The sequence below is a fragment of the Helianthus annuus genome, chromosome 9, assembly GCF_002127325.2.
Source record: "Helianthus annuus cultivar XRQ/B chromosome 9, HanXRQr2.0-SUNRISE, whole genome shotgun sequence".
Lineage (NCBI taxonomy): Eukaryota > Viridiplantae > Streptophyta > Magnoliopsida > Asterales > Asteraceae > Helianthus > Helianthus annuus.
Window position 1 is genome coordinate 158,983,152 of NC_035441.2, and position 13,161 is coordinate 158,996,312.

The 13,161-nt window shown below is 37.6% G+C and overlaps 1 protein-coding gene across 1 annotated transcript; it reads left to right on the top strand.

Moving 5' to 3' along the window:
• Nucleotides 1–154: 154 nt before the first annotated feature.
• Nucleotides 155–1,712, top strand: LOC110879213 (transcription factor bHLH47). The gene is made up of 4 exons (XM_022127631.2): nt 155–389; nt 460–566; nt 654–781; nt 1,224–1,712. The coding sequence occupies exons 1-4, from the start codon at nt 325–327 to the stop codon at nt 1,530–1,532; spliced, it is 609 nt and encodes a 202-aa protein (XP_021983323.1). The 5' UTR covers nt 155–324; the 3' UTR covers nt 1,533–1,712.
• Nucleotides 1,713–13,161: the final 11,449 nt, after the last annotated feature.

Here is a 13,161-nt window from a genome sequence, read left to right on the forward strand (position 1 = left end):
ATAATTACTTGGACGTTTTTAAAAATTTTTAAATTCGTCATGGATTTATCAAATACTACAAAACTCGATCATACGTGCAATGTCGTTTACTAGAATACCACTTTCGCCACGTGACGTACTTGGTGCCCGACACTCGGCTCACACTGGGCTGCTGCACGGCACACGCCCTCGTGTGCCATCCTCCATAAACAATATCCCTTTCACCCACACACACGATCTTCACCATAATCCCACATTTCTTCTCATCTACACAATTATTTATAAAACTAGCCCACTTTTGCTAATCTTCAGTTACATCTCCTGTTAGTGTTTGAGATTGTAATTATGGAAGATTCAACATCTACGGAAGAAAACATCGATACAGCGAAGAAGAAGAAACCGGATTGCAGGTACGGCACGATTATTTTTCGATTTATAGTTTTGAATTCCAGATCCTGAACCCATTTTTTATTCTTGCAGCAAAAAGAGTGGTGCAAAGGTTCATAAGAAAATTCATAAAGCTGAAAGGGAGAAGCGGAAACGTGATCTTATGAATGATCTGTTTCTGGAGCTTATTAAAGCTTTGGGTATGGATTTTAAATTTTTAATCATATCTGGTTTGTTTTACAACACAGGTTAACAACATTACATAAAGGTTGTTTCATTGCTTGCAGAATCGGCTATTCCGAACACTGGGAAGTCTTCTGCATTGACGGACACAATTCGAATAATCGGGGACTTGAAAGCTCAAGTGGACTCTCTTAAGAAGGAGAATTCGGTTCTGTTAGCTGAATCTCAATACGTAAGTTATACAAATCCAGCCTTCCCGAGTTCCCGGCATAATTAAACTAGTTTTGGGTTGTCATGTCTAACCTGGTTCATAAAGAGGTCGTATTCGGGTTGACCTTTTTAACCAGGTTATTTAAACAGGTCGTGTTTGGGTTGAACTGTTCACCCTGTTAAATTAACAGGTTGACCCGCCTACCCGTTTAAAAGTTGGAATAAAAAATACCTAAAAAAAATGCTTTCAACCTGCTGACCCGTTTTAACCTATTTATTAAGCCTGTTTTTGCATTTAACTATAAACGGTTCAATTTGGGTTATTTTTATTTTAAACTTGTTAAATTGGTTATGCTTGAAAAAAGGAAACGGGCCAAAACTCATTCTTATTGTATTTTTTATACAACATATTAATTATGTATTTGTTTTGTTGGAATATAATTGTTTGAAATATAAATGAACAGATTGCTGTTGAGAAGGATGAATTAAAAGAGGAAAATAATACCATAGAAGCCCATATTAAAAAGCTTCAAAGTCAGATAGATGAGAGAGCTCATCCCCAGTCTTTATGGGCTTCAGAATGCAACCCTGTTGTGGGCCCTGTTTTCGTATTGCCCGTACAAAATGACCCGAAACTTTTTGCAGAGTCCAAGATCCATGAGCCCGTAACAAAGCAGCTAGGGCCAAGTGTGAGCAAACCACATGCTCGATACCCGTCGCCCAATGATTCATGGCCATTTAACATTCTTTCTGAACAAGCAAGAGCAGATTAGAATTAATTATTGGTTTAGTAAGAGTAGCTTTAGGGGCCAAATGTTAGAATTATCAATTAGCACTTATAAGTGGCATTTGCTCAAGAGACTGGAATTGTATTGATTAGATTTCAAAAAGATTCATCATATGTAGATTCGCGGTATCAATAAACACCAAACCTTGATGGTCCGGAACCACAACTAGTGACCTGACCTCCATGGTCTGAAACTGGACCCAAATCTAATACAACGTTAGATACAGAATTCGACACAGAAACTTATACATAGATATTGAAAAACATGTTATAAATCATCCCAAGAATTGTGTATGAGTGTTAAAGATTTTACTTCTTAATTTTGGTAAAGCTCAATGTAGGAACATAAACAGTGGCGGGTCTAGGATTCCGATCAAGCGGGAACGTTTTATAAATAGGCGGTAACGAAATCGAAAAAACGTCAAATTTTTCCAAAATTTACACTAAAAACGTCAAAAATTTTCCGACCAAGCAGTAGCGGAGGCTACCCCTTGTTTAGCTATATATCCGCCCCTGAACATAAATAGAAGGAATTACCTCTTTGAGTGTTGACTTAGCGCGCTTTAAGAAGCGTGGACTTGGCTTTAATACACTCATGAATGGATACAGACTAATGTTAAAATTGTCAAGTTAAACTCAAGGAGATTGTAGTAACCTTTGCGTATATTATCATGAGGTATTTAAGTGAGTATAAAGTTTTCGATCATTGGAGATGCCAGAAGCGGGGATGACGAAACTATCAGAAGAAGATGGCGGTGGTCAGGGGCGAAGTATAGAAGGGGGGGGGGGGGCAACCCCCGAACTTTTCGCTCAGTAGTGTTATATATGTAGTTTTCGTTAGAAATTTCTGGGTATATACGTTTTCGACCGCCCCCCGGTTCTATAGAAATTTTTGGGTATATACGTTTTCGACCTCCCCCCCCCCCCCGGTCATTCGGGTCAACCTTCACCACTGGTTGTGGTGCCGAAGGAAGTGACAACAATCGGGTTGCAAAGACGGTTATAGTTATAGATTCCAATTCTTTAAATTTGTCTCACCTTAATAAATCATAAATTCAAATTCCTTTTCAATTCCTTAAAAAATATGTGTACCAAAACCAGAAGTCACTAATTTATTAATTAACCCAATATAATAAAAAGCCGCACGATTATAGAATAAAAGTGTGGGTGGACTAGAAGAGTTGCACTGCATCATGATGTGGTTACTTTATTTACCCTTTACACTTATGGTTTAGTTGGACTAGAATAGTGCCAGGAAAGACTATGGTTGTGGTCCACTGGGTTTACCCTTACAGTTTAGTTGGACTAGAAAGAACAGTTGCATGATGTGTGATACCTTTCCTTTCTTGTTTTCATACAAAAGTTAGTGTATGTAATAATTACTTGCATTAGTTTCTTCTAATTCATAATTAGCTTCTAAACTTCTTCCAAGATTCACTAATCATCACCCTCAATCATTCATATTATTCATAAAATAGTTGTAGTAAATGCAATACATATCTATGGATATATTAATATTCGGATATTCTAGTTGTTTATTTATTTTTATTTTTTTGCATAACTGCATATTACTCAATTTTCATATTCTTTAGTATATATTACTCAATTTTCATGTTCTTTAGTATAAAAGATTTTATGAGTTAAAGAGAAATAGATAGTTTAATTTCTTATTATATTGTATCTACTTGATATAATCAAACATTAAAACAAACAAAAAAAGTTTACTTTGACTTAAATCATAAAAAAATAAATAAATAAATCGCCAGATTACTAACACTAACAAGAATTCATAGATAGAATTTTATGTTAAGAATTTACTAAACATGTGTTCTTAAGTTGTATTTAATGCATCCAAAGTTTTTAAAAAAAGTTTAAGTTAATGCATTATAACTATATCGATTTCTTTTACCTTTAAAAAAAATAAATAATCAAAGGAGCTAATAAACGAGATCAAAGAAATTTCAAAAGATACATATATACAGTTATATTATGTTATGCGAATTTTATTTGAACTAACTTCTTCTTATCACGTCCTTAAGGGGACATCCTGGTGGTTTATGTGTGTGTCTCACAACCAAAAGGTTGAGAATTCAAATCCTATAGAATGCAGGTCAGTCAGTCACTCGATTGTGGTGTATTTATCCTAGAAAATCTAGGAATTCCTTAAACTATATCATTAATATTATATAAAATGGATTTTTACATGTAACATGAAGTGGTCCAAAAGTTTTTAACCCCTAGAAAGCACATCACATGCCTCTTCATACCAACCCTTTGTATGTGGTACCACAAAGATGCTAAGGTTTAAATAATTTCCTAAAACTAATCTTTTGTCCCCCAAAGTCCTAACAACACAACCATAACCACTTTCTTTAATTCAGAAAAATACATGCATCTAAAAAATAAAAATTAAAGAAACTTTACTTTTTTCGAAAGTGTATTATAAAATGTCAGTTTGGAGACATATAAAAGAAGTAAAAAAAAAACAGTGTGAAAAGCATCATTTTAAACATTAGCGTTTGCCTTAAACTGAGGAATATATACATGATTCAATCTTTTTTCATATTTTTTAAATTTTGTTTGTCGAGTAGTTGGTATAGCATTTTTTTTTTTTTTGAACGGCAAAACTTCTATTAAAAATAGAAACCGAGCCAGCAAGAAACTGGAACCCGAAAGTTAAACAATTACATCACGAATATTAAAGTCGGACCATCTACTCCAATCAATATTACTAAATTTAGATCTACTCGTTATCCACAGGTACGAGTTCTCTTTGATAAGTTCCGCCGTCCTATTGAAGTGAGTGTGATGATTGTTGAAAGTGTTGTCGTTTCTCGTCTTCCAAATCTCCCAAGCCGCCACCATTAGGACCGCACCAATAATTTTCTTCCATTCTTTCGAACCCTTCATATCTTTAGTCGTTCCAAGTAGTTGACTAAGTGAACAATCTCCAACCGGAAAAGGTAGTTTAAGCCAAACCATAATCGTCCACCAAATAGATTTTGCTATCCAACAATCCCACAAAATATGTTCCACCGTCTCCGGTCTTAAGCCGCACCGCACACATTTATCGTCACCCATAATCACGCCCCGGTGTATAAGATTAACTTTGGACGGAATTCGATTAAGAGTCGCCCTCCACGCAAAGAGATTCACCTTTGGTGGGACCCAATTATTCCACCAAGACCATAATTCCCCATCGTTGGGTTTAGTGACTTCATAAATTTTTTGTCTTAGACCACCAACAGTAAGCTCTTCATTTTCATAGCCTTTCCATCTCCAAATGTCTCTTTCTCCTCTCACAGAAATTCCGTTAAGAGCTTGCACCAAAATATCAAATTGTTGTTTTTCTACCCCATCAGTGGGGTCATGCGCCCACTCCCATTTCCACCTTAACTGATGTCCCACTTCCATATGATCTTTTATTTTTGCTTCTTTATTATGAGTAATCAAGTAAAGGTGTTTAAACTGGTCCTTTAAAGGCCTATCACCAATCCATAAATCATGCCAAAAATATATATCATCTCCTGAACCAGGTATCCCCTTTAAGTTATTGCTTAAGGACAAATTCATCTTGGAGAAATCTTTTTCCACTGCCCCGATGTCTTTCCAAATTCCCGCTATTCTTTTGTTAAACGGGAACGCTTGAACCTCCTTTTTGTTGCCATGAATAGCAACCACCACTCGAACCCAAAGAGCGTTGTGGTTAGTTTTAAGTTTCCACCACCACTTGGCAAGTAGCGAAAGGTTTAAGCTTCTTATATCGCCTACCCCCAAACCTCCATGACGTTTAGGCGCAACCATTTTGTCCCAAGCGATCCATTTTATACTTTTACCACCACCTTTATTGCCCCACACAAAGTTTTTTCTAATTTTCTCGAGCATATTTATGACACCGATAGGCGCCTTAAATATCGACAAATAATAATTAGGGAGTGCCCCAAGAACCGCTTTGGCTAATGTTACCCTACCCGCCAACGACAATGATTTAGCTTTCCACCCGGACAATTTAGCATTAAATTTATCAATTATCGGTTTCCAATATTTGACGCGCTTCATATTAGCCCCAATGGGGAGGCCCAAAAAAGTGCACGGAAACATACCCGCTTTGCAATGGATGAGGTTTGCCATATTTTGATTCTCCTCCTCTTCCACCCCGACCCCGTAAACGCAACTTTTATTTAGATTAACTTTCAACCCCGAACAAAGATTGAAGCATCTTAAAATACGGTTAAGGTTTTTAATATTCTCTTCCGACCATTCTCCGATGAAAATCACATCATCGGCATAAAATAAATGAGATAAAGTCGGTCCTCCATTAGGTAAAACAACCCCTTTGAACACTCCCACATCCACCGCTCTATTCATTAAGATATTTAAGGCTTCCAACATCAAAACAAAGAGAAACGGGGACATCGGGTCGCCTTGTCTAAGACCCCTATATAGTTGAAATTCCGTGGTCGGGGATCCATTGACAAGCACGGAAGATCTACCCGACTTCAAACAAGCCTTAATCCAATTTCTCCACAAGGTCGGGAAATTCATCCCATTAAGAATGTCCAAAAGAAAGTTCCAATTCACCGAATCATAGGCTTTTTGGAAGTCCACCTTAAAAACAAGAATTTGTTTTTTGGTGATTTTAGCCCATGATAAAACCTCACTCAAAATAAGGGGTCCATCAAGAATAGATCTACCTTCAATAAAACCGGATTGAACCGGTGATACAACCGTCGAAAGAACCGGTTTTAATCTATTAGCGAGCACTTTAGCAATAACCTTATACAACATACCTATGAGAGAGATAGGTCGAAAGTCAGAAGCTTCCTTTGGGTCCCGGTTTTTCGGTATAAGAGCAATGAATGACGAGTTGCACCCATAAGTAATCCTTGGCTTGGAGTAAAATTGCTGAAAGATCTTAAAAAAATATTGCTCAAAAAAGCTCCAAAACTTCTTAACAAATTTGAAAGTAAACCCATCCGGACCGGGAGCCTTATCGCCACCACAATCCCACACCGCCTTTTTAATCTCTTCCTTAGAAAACCTCGAGACCACAGATTTAGCTTCAGTAGAAGATAATTTTCGGAACCCGTGCAAAGCAAGAACCGGTCTAACTCTTTTCGGTTCCGAGAATTGCCGTTTAAAAGCCGCTTTTAGTTTCTTTTTAATGAGGTTCGGATCTGAGTATTCGACACCATCCACGACCAAGGAGTGAATTCGGTTAGAAGCTTTTCTCAGGTTAACAACCTTATGAAAAAAGTGAGAGTTTTCATCTCCCAATTTTGCCCAATTATATCTCGCCTTCTGTTGCAAATCCGCAACCCGATTCTTCTCAAAATTCCGGATTCGAAGATTGCACATCACCCTTCTTTCTTTTTCAGTATCATTTAATCCAACAAACTTCGCCTTGACATCTATCGCCTCAATTTCATCTAAGGTTGATTTAAGAATTTTCTCTTCTTCTTGTTTGCCCTTGCTTCTCCATTCTTTAATATTAGACTTTAAAGACTTGAGTAAGTCTCTTAAAAATCCAAATTCATCACTATTCAATTGTTGCAAACCAACTGTGTTATTAACAACATCTTCAATACCCGGTATATCGAGCCAACTATTATAGAATCGAAACGGAGGTGGGCCAAAATCCAGAGTCGAACAAGATAAAAGGATCGGTGAATGATCCGATAAATATCGATTCAAAGCTATACACTTCGCATACGGCCATAAGCACATAAAATCTTCACATACCAATACCCTATCAATTTTACTCATACTAGACCCGTTGTATGGCATATACGTGAAGTCACATCCACCCATTCGGTATTCATTCAACCCGGCGTCCCGAATGAACTCATTGAAAAGAAAAGCACCCCGATTATCGAACTTTGAGTGTAACCGATCTTCCAAGTATCTCACCTCATTAAAGTCCCCAATGATCACCCATAACCCAGGATGCTGTGACCGAATAGCCAAAAGTCTATTCCACAATGAACGTCGCTCTGAAACGTCTCTTGGGGCATAGACGTTAACCACATTCACAAGATTACCCGACCCAGCCATAGAACCCGAGACTAAAATAAAGGAATCATCACAAATCACACCTGTCTTGACGAAAGTCTTTGGATTCCAGATTGAAAACAAGCCACCCGATCTTCCCCGAGCGTTGACTGACACCGAATTTGCTTCAAAGTTTCCCCAAAACCTCCCCAAAAAAGAATCATCCAAATTCGACATTTGAGTCTCCTGAACACAGAGAAACGTCACGTTATTGATACGAACCAATTTTTGCACCCATTGCGCCTTCTCCATCCCGCCTGCCCCTTTTATATTGATAGAGAGAAAATTCATGAGGATTTAAATTTCTCCAGTTCATCCCGAACAAGTGCATTCGTTTGATGTCGAAAATTTTGGAGATTAATTCCCAATTTGTCGCCGACTGAAATCATAGCCTCCGCTTCTTTTAGAATCTGCCCCTCCATCATGTCGATGTTCATGTCTATCGGGATACAGAAGTCTTTCTCCATCGAGTCAAGGTTCTTTACTCTGTTATGTTTCTTTTTTCTTGTGGTGATAAAGGAGACCTCTGATCTGAGTATCTCCTCAATATTGAATGGGTCGCTGTTAGGGATTGATGGTTCAGGGGACTTTTCTCTATCTTCATCACCCATGGTATTGGACTTGGGCTGCTCTAATTCATCATTGCGAGAATTGAGCCCATTAACACCAGATCCATTAATAAAAGTTGAATTACCTGTCCCCACTGGCCCACTATTTGAAAAGTGACCGTTGGAAGCTTCTGACCTTTCCTTCATGCGTGCGCCGCCTCCCTCCTCGAACTCCACCATCCCATGGTGATTTGTCTTTTCCCCATGCCCATGTACTGTGCCCCCATGCGCCTCTTCCTCTTCTCCCGCCCGATTCCCGTTTCCGGCAACAGATTGGGTTTTCGATGACGAAGTAGCTTCTTTATCTGGTGAGACCTCAACGTATCCCGACTCCGACCACTTCTTCTGGTCACCACCATCTTCCTCCGAAACCCGTAAGAAAGAGGGATTCCAAGTCTGATCGATTTCCGTAACCCATATGGGATATGACTTTCCATTGCAAAGCAGATTAATATGTTCGTTTATTTTGACCCCGTGATCCACCAATATTCCTAGTGTTTCCGAAGACAAATTACCGATTGAGACCGACGTTTCCGACGGTTGCATTATCTTCCCGAACTTGGATCCTATGTCATTGAACGTCTTCCTATCCCACAAGTGCCAAGGAACACCCGCAATGGATAACCATGCGATTCGTTGAAACTTAAGAACTTGATCCTTCCACAATTCCATGAGTGAGAACCATTTATCCCACCGTTCTTGCTTTTCTATGAATAAGTACGTGTCTTCCTTTGAAAAGAATGTTAGGATAACTCTAGCTCCACCCAAATACTTCAACTCCTTAACTCCTGTTTCAGAGAAAAGCATCTCCTGATGAAAGGCGTTCATTGCCGGGATATCCCGGAAGTTTCCTAGCACCACTGTGTCCTCCCCAATACCCGAGTTCACTGGCTCAACCGGCTTCACTACTATTGAACGTATTAACGTAACGACACTCCCTTTCCCGACAAGCGCATCCTTGAACGAGTGGTTGTTTCTTGATTTCTCCACCTTTGTATTCGGGGCATCATCAGTTGGGTATTGCTTAGTCTGATGACTCCTTGTGTAACCCTTCCCATTGTCTTCACTTATGGACTGAACCTTGAATCTCGACCCGTCCTTATCAAATTTCGCCATGTTTACTCCAAGTTTTGCTCCATCAATGGTTACCTTTGAGAGTTCCAGAATCCAATCCCGAGTCCTCACTATGTTGGAAAGTCTCAGAAATCCGAAACGGTTTCCTGCCGCGTCCCTTTTGGAAGGAACAAAGGCATCTTCCAAGTTCTTGAAATGACAAAACGCATCCCAAAGTCTGTCGGAATCGCACCAGTTTGGAAGGTTGGAAATAAAGAAAGTAGTCGTTCTTTGAAGATGGTTCCATCGGTTCCTTTGCTTTGCTTCCCATTTCTTCTGACTTTTGCTTTTGTACACATCCCAGTTTTCCGTTGCAGACCTCTCTCCATTAGCTATCTTCTCTTGTTCTATTCTCTTGCGTTTGCCTTTTACTTGTTTTTAAAAGGCAAATACGAATATGCTGAAACAAATACGAATATTTATATTTGAATCACACATTAAAATCATCTAGCCTCATGTCACGTGCTCTCCTGTCTGTTTCTTCATGTTTTTTCTTTTTTCTTTTTTTTTTTTTTTTGCATATGCTTATACTATAAGATAATGTAATTAGAAGTTTACAACATAGACCATGAGATTTCTCTTTTGAATGCTAGGATATTTAACATTCATGAGATTAATTTCTCTTTGAATGCTAGGATATTTAGAGCATTCACATCCAAAGAACTAAATTATGTGTGTGGTGCTTTTAAAATATAAAAAGTATAAAAAGTTGTTGTGAGTGAAGGAGGGAGAAAATGTTACTGTTCATCTATATATTTGGGGGGACACTGTTCACCCCCTATAATTTTTTAATATATTTTGAAAGTGGTTGTGAGTGGAGGAGAGAGAAAATATAATGATAAAGGTATAAAAATTATTATTTAATTGAAAAAGAGAGAGAAAATATAGTATTTTTTAGTGTAATTTAGGGTGAAAATATGGTGGATTGAATATGAATGCTCTAATAACATGTATTGAACACGTGAAAATAACATATTATAGATAATAAAATAGGATCCTACAAAAAATTTCTATTATTAGTATAACTTTTCTTCTTGTCTCTTAGTTTTAAGCATATTTGTCAATTCTATTCAAAATGTATATTTTGAATCTTGAGGTTTGATATTTATTGTTAGTTCTATCTAATGTCTTAACTTTGTCTATTTTTAGTTAGGGTTATTGGATTTTAATAATCATAAGTTTCACCTATTGGCCGATAATAATCCTAACTTTAAAAATTTCCTCTAATAATCCTAACTTGTAAAAGTTTGGCCACCTTGATCATTTTTAAACATATAAGAATTTGGTCTCCTTAATAGATTCAATTACACCTAGAGACTCCTTAATTGATTTAAGTGCACATATGTTAGAAAAAGATCAATGGCGGCCAAACTTTTACAAGTTGTGATTATTGAAGGGAATTTTTAAAGTTGGGATTATTATCGGCCAATTGGTGAAACTTATGATTATTAAAATCCAATAACCCTTTTAGTTAACCCAAAGGTATTTTTGTCTTTTTACATATTTATTTGAACCTTGAGGTTTGATATTTATTGTTAGTTCTATCCAATTATCCAATGTCCCAACTTTGTCTATTTTTATTTAACCCAAAGGTATTTTTGTCTTTTTACATATTTATTTTTGTTTTTTTTTTTTCTATTTTTTTCACGTTCTTAACTTACTTTATGTTTATTGTATAAACCCACTATACCCCCGCCCAATCCTCAACTACCCTCCCCCCCCCCCACCCCAAATCTCTATCATGAGGCATTCATTGACACCGACACCACCACACCACCATGAAAACTCAAACCACCCCATCAAACTTGGGAGAAGCTTGTGACGGCGGAGATTTGGCCCACTTAAAATGTGACGCTAGGGGCGTTGGAGGCGATTCCGTGGAGAGACTCTAGCCACCATTTGGATGGAAGGATGCCTAGGAAAGGGATGTCAGTGTTGTTGTGTTGCTGTTGGACAGGCAGTTAATTTGTCGGAAATGGTGACGAGAGAAAGGAAATAGTTGAATATGGATTTTATAGGTCCGTTTGTATTACAAAATGTGTACAAGTTGCGGTGGGATAATTGACATGGGAATTTAGGGTTTTTTTACTAGGAATTTCGGATGACGATGTTGGGGTAGGGCGGATATCGAAGAAGATGGTCTGTGGTGGCCAGATTTGTGAACATCTTCCTTAACTGTTCACTATCACCCACTTCTGCCCATCCCTCTACTCTATTTCTCTCTCTCTCTCTAGACCACGCTAACACAACACTAATCGACAGTTTTTAGTTTCTTAGGGTTCACCACTAATGGAAGTGGCTGGTTTGTAAATTAACGATAGTGGTGGTTTGGTGGTGGTGCGTTGATTGTAGCATGGTGGTGGTGACATTGTTGGTAGTGGTGTTTGTGTCAGGTGGTGGTAGTAGTGGTAGTGGTGGATGTGTTAGGTGGCAGTGGTAGATATGTTTGCGAGAGAAAGTCAATAGTAAAAGTTCAGGCTTTTGTTAGTTATATAATATTGATATGTACGAAAGCTATATATATATATATATATTTAATATTAGTTACACAAGTTTTAAATTTATAAGAATGGAAATTATCAAAAACCAAACTACACACATATAAGCAAGTATACCTATCGTATTCGTAGTATAGTGCTGGCAAGAACCAAGTATCATTTCTAAGGACAGAATGGCTCCTAATAGTCAATCGGCAGCCACTATCTAACCGATGTAAAAGGAATGGTTTGTAAGGAAACTAAGGACTGCAAATGAGAAACTGAAGAACAACTATAAAAGTCTAAAAAATCAGATATAGAAGAAAACCACCTAGGTGTCAAATCCTTTTGACTGGAATGACAAGTCAGAATGACTATACGCAATTGTGTGAAGTACTAGAGAGATTAGAACCCTACAAGGATAATCATCAAAATTCAGAAAACTATGCTATAGACACCAAAAAAAATCCAAATTAAAGTAGCAAGTTTATGTTATGATCACTTATGATTTAGGGTTTCTAGGTTAGGTTCTAGACTGAACAATAAACACTGCAACATACGAACTAATCAAGATCAACAATGTAAAAAACTATACCTAGTTTCTAGATCCTTTTATTTAGATCCTTCCTGTAACACCCTAGTTACTATTTAGCGATTTATATGTAAATACCAACAATTAGATGTGTAGTTAAGACTACACATACTATAAAAATACGGTTTTATTAAAATTTTTACAAATCATAAGTTATTCTACACAACGTGATCTAGTTCGTCGTTAAAAATTTACAACGAGGAAATGTGCGGAAGCATGTGTCTTTATCGTGTTCGGTTTTTAATTGAGCTTGATCGTCTTTTGGCATCCAAAATGTACCTATATTTCATAAACATGAAATGCTTTAGTCATACAAGGATTAAAACGTGTTTAAACGAGTCCGGTAACGAATATGAGAGGAGAAATCCCAACGTTAATCTCTTGATATCAAAACAAAAATTTCAACTTGGTCTCCACCGTAACTTACGGTGTCACCGTAAGTTACGGTGGCCTCTGAAATGATATTCCCCCACCGTAAATCACGGGTTAACTACCGTAACAGTTTTAGCTCCACCGTAACTTACGGTGAACACCGTAAGTTACGGTGGCCCCTGCATCCAGCCTTTCCATTTCGCCATTTTTGACACGAAAACTTTCGTATCTTTCAATCCGCTTGTCCGTTTGACCTGCCGTTTCTTCCTACGTGATTGTAATTTGATTCTCCACCTTATGGAGTTAAAAATCCAACATTTGATTTAACAATATTTCAGACTTTTAAGTCTTCGGCTTATTACCCTTTTTACCAAACTTTGACCCGTTCGATTTTTATCAAAC